Below are 14,321 nucleotides of genomic sequence, written 5' to 3'. Positions count from 1 at the left end.
CAAAACACAAATGCTCCATAAAATGATAATAAAAGCTGACATCGAAATCTTCATAAACCTTATGATTGCTTTGTGTGAGGAATAGACCTGAACATAAGCCTTTATTCAATAATTTTTATTTCCATCCTCAGCAGCCACCATAACCGTCAAATCCCACACTCAAAAATTTTCCAAAATTTGACACCTCAAGAAGCATTACGACAAAGGTTTTATTTCCGTGATATCAAATGCTCATTGGCCCTGTCCCAGATGGCATCCTAAGCCGTTGCAGTCTTTCTTCGATTCCACACTTTAGTGATATAATGCTGCTTTGACTGTGGGGTGAAGTCTACTGCAGCAAAAGTGTGCATTGAGGTGTATAGGGTGCGCTTGTGAACACCCTTCTGAAACCTAAAATGACAAATGGGACACCCAGTCATAAAGAGGTGCAGAGTTTGGTCACTGTAAGTCACCAAGACCACAAGTGTACATATAGGCCTGGTTTCACAGACAGGGCTTAGACAGGATTAGGCCTAAGTTAAACTAGGACCTTTAAGTAGTTTTTGTAAACCTGCCTTAGATGTGCTTTAATTTAAAACAGTTTAAACATGCATTTTAATCATTAAGCCTTGTCTGTGAATCCGGCAGAAGTGTGCCGTTTGGGACAGGGCGTGATGAATGCGCTTGAATGAGATATGTGAGACTTCACTAATTGGATCTGGATACAACTTTGAGATATTAACATTTTAATAAATTCTACTCCGTACCTCACACAAAATGATTGTGTACTGACAGAAAGCATTTGAAGGTCAAAGTGGCAATGACCACTGGGTCACCTCCCCTCCAACCTTTCTCAACATTTCTGAGAATACTTTTTTCTGACAACACACATGAGACGTTTCCTCAGTAACAGGACTATAAATATCACTACAGCTTCAGACTTACCATATCAAGAACAGAGACTCCAGGTAAGATGTGACTATTTCAATATCAACATGCAGTGTCAGTGTGAATGTGTTGGAGTAAAGGTTGAGTGAAGGTTACAGTTTTTTACAATCATTTTGTTACTATTTTCAGAACCTTGATGTCATTTTTCACAACTCTAGACACAAAACTCACAACCAATGATCAAAATGCACATTTTTCAAAACTCTAACCATTTTCTCAATTGCTTGGATACAATACACATAAAACTTAGATCATTTGTTCATTCAACAAAAATCACCTGTTCAATGACACAACTTAACATCACAGTACTACTATTTCAAAAGGCAATTCACACATTAAATTTCAAATGAGTGTCTATTCATTTCCGTACAATGATCTAACTATCAATTGATACAACTGCTCAAAATGATAAGTAACTGTTGCATTACTCTTAATGCATAGTTAGGGTTAGGGTTAGGGTCTTCCATGTTTACAGTAAATCATGAAAGTTTCAAGATAACGAGATTCATTGTCACCAATTAGCGTGGAGCATGAACCAATTAGACTACAATATCCATGGATGTAGCCTAATATTTTATATTTTTGCTTTGATTCCAATAAACCTATGTTGTGATTGTACTGTAGTGTTTTGCATCAATATATTACAAACTTTCTTCGCTGATTCCACTATTTGTGTATTCTCTCTACGACTGCAGTGCTTTTACAGAGATGTATATTTACTGTACATGTAGTACCATAATGAAACCTGGATCACCTATTTTGTTCTACAATATTTAATGATTGTACGAACAATGACACAGTGAAACTATCGGTTGCTTGTGTGTGGGTGATCTATAGTTATGTTTCAATGGTATTTCACAGTAAATTTGTTCTTTGAACCAATGATTGTGCAAGTGCAAGATTTCTTTAAAGATGTGAATGCACAATGCAATGTTTTGAACATTAGACAGCCTGTGTTACAAGTGATAACCGTTGTGAGTTTTGTGTCTAGAGTTTTGAAAAATGACATCAAGGTTCTGAAAATAGTAGCAAAGTGATTGTAAAAAACTGTAATACAATGCACAGCATATCAATCTACATGTTCACTGAAAGGAAAAGTTAATGCACGTTTTTCAGGGGATAGACATTACAAACCAAAATATTGTGAAACCATAAAGTTGAAACTGCAGAGACAAGAAAGTGCAAAGTTGAATTTAACTATTATAATTATATTTTAACTTTTATATTACTGTAGTGTGTGTGTGTGTGTGTGTGTGTGTGTGTGTGTGTGTGTGTGTGTGTGTGTGTGTGTGTGTGTGTGTGACCCGTGCTGGCAGAATGAGTCGGAATGTTAAGTACGAGCTGCAGGAAAAATGTTAATTTTGGTCGAATTTGATGTTCTTTTAGAGGTGTACCTTCCTAAATCTTTCCTTTATTTTAATAATCCATGAAAAATACAGTATGTGTGGCTCACTATAAGTTGGTAAAGTTAAAGTCTGTTAAATTGGAACAACTAATGTTGTACTAAATGCATTTTAGTTGACCGAAAGTAGTGCTGAAGTTTAACTAAAGTTATATTTAATATACTTGTTCGTGCTAAAGTGGAACCCCTTTTCAAGTATACTTAAAAACAAGAGTATATTTAAAGTGTACTTAAGTTTTGAAATGCAGAATTCACTCAGCATAAACTTTGAATATATTTTGGTGACATTACAATTGCATTTCAATTACACTGTAAGAGTGTTGATTATACATTAATATTATACTGATAACAAACTTTTAGTGATTTTAAAACACATTGCAATGGCATTCCAATTGTATTGTATCATCACTGAAATATATATATTGTTTATGTTTTATTTTAATTAAAAGTTATGTTCTGATCTATTATTATTTTATTGGTAGAATTTTCAATATTCCAAAGGCATTAAAAAATGTAGCTAACTATTGCAAGTGTTTTTTCATTGCCAGTTTTTCAATTTAAAAATCATTCTGGTTTACTGATTTTTTTTTTTAAAGGTTTACCGGTTTACACCATTTTTTAAATGGTGACAGTGACATTTTTTTAGTGATTTTAAATGGAGCGCACTTTGCCCAACATGTTATGCCAATTAACATCCTTTAAGCCTACTTTAGATTACAATATGTGCACGATAAAACATGTATAAATAGTGGACAAAATAGTGGACAAAATTATATATTAGACTAATGTGTTATTTATGCATGACAGCATGGTTTCCATAGGTATTCATTTTGCCATTAGCATTCACCACATATATGTTTTGGAAAAAATTAGTGAAATCAAAAGTTAACGACTCTTCATGGCATACAATTCTGAAATAGCTTTTTTAGTGTAATGGAATCATGAAGATCTGGATACGTCCAGTGCCTGCGGTGAATAGTGCTGCTGGCAACAAGGGAAAGACCTTGCGACAGCATGGAGAGACAGCTGACAGGAGGAAAGAGACCCCAATGGGGCTGGTAAGGGTTAGCTACCCTTGTCGGCATTATCCAGCTCTGTGTTTACAGGATGCTGGAGACACCCGCCCAAGGCTTCTGAGAAATTAAAGAGGAAAATACCCCTAGAGTCTGCGAGAGCGGGGGCGGAAGATGACTCAATGTTGGACAACATGGTTAACGACTTTGGAATGGAAACGGATATGAGTATGGAGAGTACTTCACAAAAGACTAGTTCAGGTTCTGCAGTTAGCAAAGTCATTGAACTCCAAGCTTGTGTCTGTGGCTGGAGCAAGGCGACAACGGTCAGGGGTTTGAAGATTCATCAAGGGAAAATGAAATGCTTGAGAGAGAAGGGACAAGGGCCTCGCATTGATCAGTACTTCTTACGAAGTCAGTCAAGTCAGTCGAATGAAATCCAGCGACAGGAAGCAAACAACAGTTCGCAGGATATCAGCACCCGTGTCATAGAAGAGAGGAGGGTTTGCACAGTTAGTGATGAACACATTGATACTTGTGAACCCGGTCAGACTAACCAGCATAAGAGAGAAAAGAACCTCAACGGGCATAGGCCTGGAGTTAGATGGCCAAGAGCTTGTGAGAAAACGGCATGGGACACGGTAAACACAGATCTATGCTTTGCATTGGAAAGATTAACTGGTACAGTTGAAAAGAAGCTGGATACATTTGGGGACATCATTTACGCATATGGAAGTGAGAGGTTTGGTGTGGAAAAAAGGAAGGAAAAAGTACAAACTACTCCTGGAATGTCTAGACGGCAGCAGAAAATTGAAGGGCTAGTTAGAGAAAGGAGGCAGCTGAGGAAGCAATGGAAAAGAGCAGAACAAGGTCAGAAGGAGGGACTCAATCTCTTACAAAGGGCCATAAAAGATAAGCTTGTAACATTACGCAGAGCTGAGCGCCTACGGAAACACTACAAAAAGAAGGAGCGTGCGAGGGCTAATTTCTATAAAGACCCATTCATATTCGTAAAGAAGTTATTCACCAGTGAGAAGAATGGCACTTTAAAAGCATCTAGGGTTGAGCTAGAGAGATATCTGGAGGAAACGCATACAGATGCAAAAAGGCATGAGCCTATGTCAATTCCGTCAGATATCCCACCTATCAATCCACCAGAGTACCAAATGGAGGTCTGTGCACCTAAGTGGAAAGAGATAGAGCAGGATGTGAGAAAGGCAAGGGCTTCATCATCTCCAGGGCCTAATGGAGTTCCATACAGAGCGTACAAGAGTGCTTCAGGAGTTCTACGAATTCTGTGGAAATTGATAAAAGTGGCATGGGAAAAGCAGGTCGTACCTAGAGCATGGCGCCGAGCAGGTGGAGTCTTTATACCTAAAGAAAAAGATGCTACAAGCATCAGTCAGTTTCATCCTATTTCACTATTAAACGTCGAAGGTAAGATTTTCTTCAGCATTATTGCTCAGAGATTGTCAACCTACCTATTAAAGAATGGCTTCATTTACACTTCAGTTCAAAAAGCAGGCATTCCAGGGTTCTCAGGATGCTTAGAACACATCAGTGTTATCTGGCAACGAATTCAATCAGCTAAACAGGAGAGGAAGGAGCTCCATGTGACATTCCTGGATTTGGCTAATGCATATGGTTCAGTGCCACATGAGATTCTTTGGGCAGCATTTGATTTTTTCAGGGTACCGATGTCGATAACAAATTTAGTGAAAGCCTATTTTGGAGATTTGCAATTTAGTTTCTCAACTCCAGAATTCAGCACTACATGGCAATGCTTAGAGGTTGGAATAATGGCAGGATGCACAATTTCTCCACTGGCTTTTACCATGGCAATGGAAGTAATTATTAGGGCTTCAAAATGGGTAGTAGGAGGAGAGCGCTTGGCTTCTGGGATGCGACTACCACCAATCAGAGCATACATGGATGACATGACAACCATGACTACAACAGTAGCCTGCACTAATCGGTTATTGGGCAAGTTAACCGATAAAATTGAATGGGCACGAATGCAATTTAAGCCCTCTAAATCAAGGAGCATCTCGATAATTAAAGGCAAGGTGGTAGATAAAACATTCTTCATTAATGGTGAGGCAATACCAACAGTTTCTGAGAAGCCAGTGAAGAGTCTTGGGAGATGGTACGATGGGGATCTCAAGGACACAGTTCGAGTGGGAGAAGTTAGATGACAAGCAGTGGAAGGGTTGAAGAGCATAAACAGCTGCGCTTTACCAGGGAAACTAAAACTCTGGTGCTTTCAGTTTGGTCTACTGCCGAGGTTGCTGTGGCCACTGACTGTGTACGAGGTTTCTTTGACAACAGTGGATAAGCTGGAAGCGTTAATAAGTTCATATATCAGGAAATGGTTGGGAGTTCCACGCTGCCTCAGCAGAGTGGGACTTTATAGTAAAGGAATATTGCAGCTGCCAGTCTCTGCTCTAACTGAGGAGTTTAAGTGCGCCGAGGTCAGACTGGAAATGACCTTAGTAGAGTCACGCGACAAATGTGTAAGGGAGGCAGCACCTGTGTTAAAAACTGGTAGTAAGTGGTCAGCAAAGAAATCCGTGGAAGAGGCAAAGGCTGCCCTTCAAATTGGTGATATTGTTGGGCAGGTACAGCATGGAAGAGGGGGTTTTGGGCTCAGTTTAGCTCCTCCTAAATGGCACAAGGCAGCCCCAGCTCAAAGGAGGAAGCTGGTAGTCAACGAGGTGCGAAAGCAGGAGGAGAGGATGAGGTGTATAAAGGCCATTTCCCAGGCCAAGCAGGGAGAGTGGATGAGATGGGAGAGTGTGGAACAACGCAAGATGGGCTGGCAAGACCTTTGGTCAATGGAAGAGAGTAGGATCAGTTTCCTTATCAGGTCAACATATGATGTTCTCCCATCACCACAGAACCTAAACCTCTGGGTAGGAGAGGCTCCCTCTTGTCCTTTGTGTTCATCACCTGCCACATTAAGGCACATTTTGACAGGATGTAAGGTGGCTCTTAACCAAGGTCGGTTTACTTGGCGCCATGACCAAGTACTCCGATGTTTGGCTTTAGCATTGGAAGACAAGCGTAACATGACCAATAAGTTGCCACCTGTTCTAGCAAAACATTACACACAGAAGACAATATTCCTCCGCCCAGGCGAGCAACCACCAGGAAAAGGTGTTAAAACCAATTCTCGCTCAGGATAACTGGAAGCTGCTAGGGACTGGAAAATGCTGGCTGATCTCGACCAACGGCTTATTTTTCCACCTGAGTTTGCCACCACTAACCTCCGACCAGATATTGTTTTGTGGTCTGGATCAGCACGCATTGTTCAACTGATAGAGTTAACAGTGCCATGGGAGGATGCTGTAGATGAGGCATATGAGAGGAAGAAACTGCGGTATGCTCAGCTGGCCACTGAAGCAGAACAGCAAGGATGGAGAGTCCGGGTTTATCCAGTGGAAGTGGGTTGTCGAGGATTTGTGGCACACTCCACAACCCGGTTTCTCAGAGACGTCGGATTCAGTGGCCAAGAGTTGCGTCGCACAGTAAAGAACTTATCTGAAGCAGCAGAGAGGAGCAGCAACTGGCTGTGGTTGAGACGGAAAGAGTCTGGCTGGCTGTGTACAGGCCGCCATGCTACGGTTTCGAAAAATTCTTGAAATTTTGATGAGTCTGTTGGTTTATTTGTATAGTTTGCATAGTAATTACAGTTATTACGTTCCTGTGTATTTTGCGTGAATGAGGATTGGTGTTTGAACAGATATTGTGTTTTGCGGTAGTATGCCATACGGAACCGTTGCCACTGACCGCTTTAACGTCCACAGTGGGGCTCGACAGCCTTAGTCAAACGGGTTGGCGCGTATGGTTGGGTTGTGGAGAGGTTGTGAGAGATTGTGGTTAGGTCAAAGGAGCAGCCTCAGCAGCAGGAGGGATGTTAAGGTCAGTAAGCTGGGCTGAGTTGAGTGGGGGACGGAGGGTGGTGACTCTGGGACGCCAGAGTCACTGTCGAGCCCTCTTGAGGTGTCGTGGACTGAGGACGGAAGGTGCCCACTTGAAGACCCTAGAGATGTCCCCTACTCTGCTCAATCCAGACGGTTGTCATGAGGGGACCGTACTGTGGTTGCAGCCGTTGTGTGTGTATTAACACCAGACAGAAGGAGATTCACATCACCATTTGGAAAGAAGCGTAAATGGATGGAGAAGCATAGGTTACTGTAAAGCTACGTCTTAGTTGGTGCTTATCTTGGCGAAAGCCGAGTACAAATCAGCATGAAGTTTTAACATCTACTCTCGTGTAATGGAAATCATTTTAGAACCTCTTTACTGGCATCACTTAAAACTTAAACTTTTATCTCTTTTTTTTTATTTTATTTATATCGCAACTTGCTTTTACTTAACCAAAACTTTCTTTTAAAATAAACTATGACTAGAACAGTAGTCTAAATCATTCATGAATTGCAATCATGTAAGTATGTCATTTTCCAGTGTATTCTCAAATATAGGAATGAAAGAGGCTAGTTTATTGCACCTTTTTTGTCGATTTGTATTTTGTTTAATTCTCGTGCATTTTTTTTTTTTAATCCAGATTTGTTAGCTGTTGTTTATTATAACTACTTATTTACTTTATATTTCACCTTGAACACTATTCATATTATAAGCATTTGGAGTTGGGAGGGGGGTGGTTGGCTTGTGGGAGGTACTATCTAAAATCTCACCTAGGGCACCAACAGAGCCTGGGCCGGCCATGGTGAATTATCATGAATACTGATGTGTTTCCCACCTAGGAAGACAGAGAACCCACCCTTAAAGGAAAGTACTAAAGGACTTTTATTTTATAAGAAAAATGCAGGCAGCCTATAACTATAAATTATTAGAAAGGAACACTTAAGAAAAAACAAACAAAAAACGAGAGCAAATGGTGACAGGGAAAACTAAGCAGAATATGACAATGAAACTAAACAAGACAAGGTCATGACAGGCATCTCCTTCACATTGACATTCAAACAGGTCTCCTTGTTGACGATTCCAAGATGGCGGAACTTTTGAACCAGCTGAGCAGCATCTACTGTACATATCTATGGTTGGCAACCCTAGCTGCGGTGAATGCACAGGTAAGTGCACTCCCTCAGACAAAATGTAGATGTGTAACCAGATGTATTTCATGAGATTAAGGAGAAAATCATTTTCCTAATTTTTTTTTTTACAAACGTCCCTAAAGATTTTTTTATGAACCATTCCTTCAAAAATAGAAAGTGATACAACCCAACCCTGATGAGCTTCAGATTTTAAATAGAGACACCAGAGGACTTAATTTGTCAGCAGAAGTAGGAAAAGACCAACCAGGTAAGATTGAAATGTTGTTACAAAATGTGAATGCTATCAACAATATCACTGGACAGATTCAATATTATTTAGAAGGAAAATTTGTCTCAGGTTACATATGTAACCTCTTTCCTCAAGAGAGGTTTGTAATGACATTCCCATTGAGGCAACGCTATGACAGCTTCTCATTCTCCTTTCAGGGAACCTGAGACGTTCCCTTTCTAAAGGGAACTCAACGCTGTCGTGGCATTGACACTACGGGAATGTCATTTACAACGCTGCCACACTGAGAAAGATTGCCTGCCCAACAAGGCTGTGTAATACTGGCACAGAAAATTGTTGAATGCACAGGACTTGGTAAACCCTGAAGGTCTTGTGACCCTGGAGTTGACCGCATGTCCAGACTGTAAATCCTGAGGACTGTGTGCGGAGAGGGCCAGCCTGCTGCAGCACAAACCTTATGTAAGGGCTCACCCCTAGATAGAGCTTTAGAAGAAAAGTCCTTGTGGACTTGCAGAGGTAAAGCCATTACGAAAGCCTCATAGGACAGAGCGATAGCATCTATAATCTAATGGAAAAGACACTGCTTGGTGACTGTGTTACTAAAGAAGGGCAGAAAATAAGACAGGGGTAGTTGCAGGTCGGAGTAATGGGTGTGCCGAAAGGAGGTGTGCTGACAGGTGAATTGCTACAACAGAATCTAACCCTGCCACACACCTTGGCCTACAGCTTTCGCAAACAAAGATTAAGATCCTTCTCCGCTCCCCTACCATTCGGCATGCCCCGAAAGTTGGGGCATGCCGAAGGTCTGCAAGACTGACTGTTAAGGTAATGATACACAGGGCAACTATTTGAGCAATGTTGCCGGGTAATGTTGCCGTCAACGGGCAACCAGATGAGACACGGCCCATTTGGCAATCTTGCCGAGCGATTGTTGCTTGGGCACTTTCCTATTGAAAATGGGCAATAAATTTCTATCAGGATAATTTAGATCGATATCTAAATGATCCTGATAGAAATGTATTGCCCATTTACAGTAGGAAAGTGCCCAAGCAACAATCGCTCGCAAAGATTGCCCAGCAACATTTCTCAAAAAGTTGCCCTGTGTATCATCACCTTGAAGGCTCAAGTGGAGCCTCTGATAAAAATCTTTCCAGGACCACAGAAAGATCCCAAAAAGGAACTCGGCCATTTTAGGTCATACGATTTTCTTGTGGTGGAAAGTCTGGAACTCAAAACTGTCTCAACATCCTCAGGTGATTGATGTAAGAGATTCAATTGCAAGTTGCTTTGGATAAAAGTTCCTTTTAAATGTCTACATGTAAATTAAGCATTTTACATGATTTTGTATATTCTTACTGGAAAGTCCAAATTTTTATTCTGTATTTCCTCTGACCATTTTCTTTGCCATGCCATGTGCTTGGTATGTCTTCAGTGCTTGCTTGGCCCCATATTGCTGCTTGCATCTTTATTTTATAACGGATTTCTTCAGTATTAACTCTTTCCCCATCATTTATCAAAAAAATCCCATAATTTGTGAGAAAATGCTTCCCCCACCATTGACGTAAATTTTCAGCTTTGCATATTTTCACTGTTATATGGTAGGGGGCACTATTATGCATCTTCTGAAAGAGTACCTAATCTCCTGATCAAAACACTGGCGAAAAAGTAGCAGAAACAAACAATATCATATGTAAGCAGATGCATATGTAAAATAATGCAATCATCAACATTAAACATCACATAAATCAAAACTGCCTAATGTTACCGAATGAAATATCGACCCAGGACAAACATTAGGGGTGTTGATGGACTCAGTCTACTCCATCTGTAACCTCGGTTCCCTGAAGAGGGAACGAGATGCTGCGTCGATTGATGGGAACGCTCTGAGTGATTGCGTCGTGAAGCACGTGTGAAATCAGTTCAATGGCTTAGATTAGATTGGAAAACTTTATAGGCTGGGGACGTCATGGCAGGAAGCTATAAAGTGCACCCAGACCAAACATTATCCGCTTCTGATTGGTCAAAGCAAGTTGATCACTGCAACGCCGGAAGTATGGCAGGGCGACGCAGCATCTCGTTCCCTCTTCAGGCAACCAAGGTTACAGTCGAAACCCAGGCATTCCCTTTCAAGGGAACTTGCACTGCGCAAGGATTGACACTATGGGAACATCTATACCAACGCTACCATAGTGACCAGTCACCGAATCTAGGTTGTAAACCTGACAAATGTGTGCGAAAAGGATCAATCCGCCACATCACACACCTCTTGTACGGATACCCCTATAATAAGACTTAAGAACCCGCCATACTCCTCCTTATCTGACACACCATGGAGGAAATGCCAACGGTTTCTCTCCAAAGACACCACTCAAAGATGCATGGTAAGCAGCTAAGCCGCCACTTAAACCTTTAGAGTGCGGAGATAACCGTGTGGAGACTCTATCCTGTAGAAATTCCAGCACTGTACCAACCTGGGCAGTTAACTGGATCCAAGTGATTATTCCCACCAGTTTCCTTGTGCAGGGAGTTCTAGAGTTAGCGTGGCCTCAACAACCTCAGTTGAGAGACCTGAGTCTATGAGCTGGACCCCCTCAGAGGCCAAACCCACACTTCCATAACGTCTCAGGTTACGTATCCCAGGGTTACATACATAACCTGAGACGTTCCCTTTCAAGGGAACTCGAGCTGCGTTGAGATGCGGTGGGAACCCCATACCCACTACGCCATAATGAGAAATGCCCGTTCTGTGTGAAGTCCTTGCGCACACTAAGAAGCAAGCAACCTAGCCCCGGGAGTGGAGAGGTCTAAGTCGTAGAATCGGACAAATGTATGTTGTGAGGACCAGCCTGCCACTTTGCCTGGCCTCATAGGGTTAGGCAAGCGCCCAGCATTAGACTGCGCGGCCAGGTCTGTAGATATAATGGTTGCGGCAGGCTGTTTCTCCGTAGAGTATAACGGGGAGTTTGTAGCCTCAAACTCGACCTCCAGGCCAGCCCCTTGAAAGTGTCTCCAGCGGTGCATAAAAATTTGAAAGAGTGAGGAGACTTTCGTCATCATCCGGAGAGAAAAAGGGAAGAGAAACACGTCGGCCGTCCTTCGCCCCGACTATTGTCCAGGTGTTCAGTGGATCAGTCACAGTAACAACACTGGCGGGGACCTTGGCGGCATCATCCGTGGTGCCAGGTTTAGAAACTGGATGTAATGAATCCACCCGTGAGAGGAGTAAAGACTGTCGCCAGAGAACATCATCCAGGAGGACCTCTATGGAGCGAAGCTCCGACCTCAGGTTGGCTGCCTCGGCATTCGCGGCGTTCGCGGCGAAAGCACCAGACATACTTCACAAAGGATTAAAGGCTTGGTTGTTTGGGTGCGAGAGGAACTTTGGGTTCCTGGAACTTTGCTTGGCTAGAACCTGCTGAAAGACTGAGAGAAAGATCCCAGCAGCAGCAGGAGAACTGGGACGACAACGGCACGTAATCAGACGGGACGCTGCGTCCAACCCTGCCAGTAGAATTATAGGCAAAATAAATGATTGAGCATGAGACATTTATTGATCAATTGATGTCTTTTTGAAAAAGACTAATAAGGAGGTTGGAGTTTAATCCAAGTCTTATGAAGTGATATGATTACTTTGTATTATGAACAAAGTGAAATTTAAGTCAGTGATCAGTTCATGTCTACAGAAGCCAAATCAAATATGGTGACATGTCAATAATATCGAACCCTCAATAGTGGTTGTGTCAGGATTTGGGCTCTGTAAACAGCAGAGACATTTCTAAAGATCTTCTGTTTTGGAGGATTTCTGCATGTATTAGCAATGGATACAGGATCATTTTCTCTTGACATGATAATCACACTCTTCATGTCTGTTGATTTCCACAGTCGCTGTTCCCCAGACCAGGAGCGAGTTACTTCAATGTAAGTCAGAAAACAAGCAGAAAAACTCTCTGAGTGTGTTTATGTTCTTCCTGTAGAAGCTGAGAGAAAACATGAGTTTTAGAGTTGATCATGTAAATGATGACTAAACTGTACTGAGATATGCTGATATATTCAACATGAAGAGTTCAGATACATTCAAATATTATATTCATAATTCCTGATTGTGATGTGCTTTATCTCCATCAGATTCCAATCAGTTCACTCCGGATCTGAACACGGTGAATAAACGCCTCCGTCTGTCTGAGAGGAACAGAGTGATCACTAACATTTACCCAGAGATTCAGTCGTATCCTGATCATCCAGACAGATTTATTGGGTATGAGCAGGTGTTGTGTAGAGTGAGTGTGAGTGGACGCTCTTACTGGGAGATTGAGTGGAGTGGGAATGCTGTGTTTATAGCAGTGTCATATAAGAGCATCTGCAGGAAGGGAAAGGGTAATGAGTGTGCGTTTGGATATAATGATCAGTCCTGGAGTTTGTACTGCTCTCCCTCCAGTTACACATTCAGACACAATAACACAGAGACTAAACTCCCAGTAAAGTCCATCATCAGAAGAATAGGAGTGTATGTGGATCACAGTGCAGGAACTCTGTCCTTCTACAGCGTTTACACAATGAGGCTCATACACACTGTCCAGACCACATTCACTCAGCCGCTCTATCCTGGGTTTAAGATTTATTCTGGATCAGCAGTGGAACTGTTGCTTTGGGCTGCATGATAAATCAGTTACAGTGAGATGTTACAGTCTCTTATTTTCTCTTCATTACATTAATAACACAGCTGAACTTCTGTCACTGAAATATCATGTCAGAATAAATGTGTGTAATAAATCCTCATGTAGACATCCGTGTGTGTGAAGTGTGTATCTGTGCTTTTCTCAAGCTCTGTTTGTGTTGATGAAGATCACAGTCATTTAGTTTAACTGTAGAGTTACATCACTCATTTATAATTCATGTAGAAGTGGGATTTCTTAAACGTATTTTAATCCAGGTGTATTTTAGGGGTTCAAGCACTGAAGCTGCTGCAACATTATTGTTTTTGCACTGTTTTATCAATTATTATTTTTCTGCTCTAAACATGTGTGGGCGTCAGAGACTGTAAGTCATAAAGATCTTAAGCTTGGAAATAAAATAAAATAAACTTCTTGACAGTTTGATCCAATTCACTCGAAACTCATGACAAAAGCTCATCAAAAACCCCTGATAAACTAAAACACTGAAGATATTAAATGATCACACATTTTTATGTGTTGCTCTGTATCTGCTGAACGTCATGATCAAACCCAACCAATTCTGATATTTATCTTCTCTGGGTCAAATAATAATATATTCTTCCAATATCACTCACACAATTCAACAAACATGGCCGTCAGCAGCCAATGAAATTACAGCAGCAAATAAGGTCAAATCATAATGTCTGACTGTTATGAAAATTAGCATATTTTTGTCAAAATGAGGCTGTGTATCAAATCTTGTGAGATTCAGCCACATTGTGGCGCTATAAAAAGCAACATTACCTTTTAGCTAATGACTCTGTTTCCTAGAGAATCTTCGAAACACAACAAGCCCTGAACATTGATAAAAGAACACATATTATACAGACACCTGATATTTAATCTTATTAGAAGATTAGTTCATTGCATTTGATGGATTATATGATCAATAAAACACGTATAATGTGTTTCTAAAAGCTGTTTTACTGCATGTTTGGCCTGAGTTATTGCATTTCCACT

At 41.3% G+C, this 14,321-nt stretch overlaps 1 protein-coding gene across 1 annotated transcript; it reads left to right on the top strand.

Annotated features, from left to right (window-relative positions):
* Nucleotides 1–848: 848 nt before the first annotated feature.
* Nucleotides 849–13,734, top strand: LOC143724285 (tripartite motif-containing protein 16-like). The gene is made up of 5 exons (XM_077217262.1): nt 849–947; nt 8,332–8,435; nt 8,574–8,667; nt 12,532–12,567; nt 12,775–13,734. The coding sequence occupies exons 2-5, from the start codon at nt 8,355–8,357 to the stop codon at nt 13,305–13,307; spliced, it is 744 nt and encodes a 247-aa protein (XP_077073377.1). The 5' UTR covers nt 849–947; nt 8,332–8,354; the 3' UTR covers nt 13,308–13,734.
* Nucleotides 13,735–14,321: the final 587 nt, after the last annotated feature.

This window comes from Siphateles boraxobius, unplaced genomic scaffold (assembly GCF_051911475.1).
Source record: "Siphateles boraxobius isolate OS27281-9 unplaced genomic scaffold, OSU_SipBor_1 72, whole genome shotgun sequence".
Classification (NCBI taxonomy): Eukaryota; Metazoa; Chordata; class Actinopteri; order Cypriniformes; family Leuciscidae; genus Siphateles; species Siphateles boraxobius.
The sequence above is the reverse complement of the archived record's forward strand: the minus strand, read 5'-3'. Positions and strand labels throughout refer to the sequence as shown.

Excerpts from the sequence above, each read along its gene's own strand:
- LOC143724285 (XM_077217262.1), top strand. The coding sequence starts at position 8,355 with ATGGCGGAACTTTTGAACCAGCTGAGCAGCATCTACTGTACATATCTA. Across the intron at positions 8,436-8,573 it reads TAGCTGCGGTGAATGCACAG|AAAGTGATACAACCCAACCC; the intron begins GTAAGTGCACTC and ends CTTCAAAAATAG. Across the intron at positions 12,568-12,774 it reads CAGGAGCGAGTTACTTCAAT|ATTCCAATCAGTTCACTCCG; the intron begins GTAAGTCAGAAA and ends TATCTCCATCAG.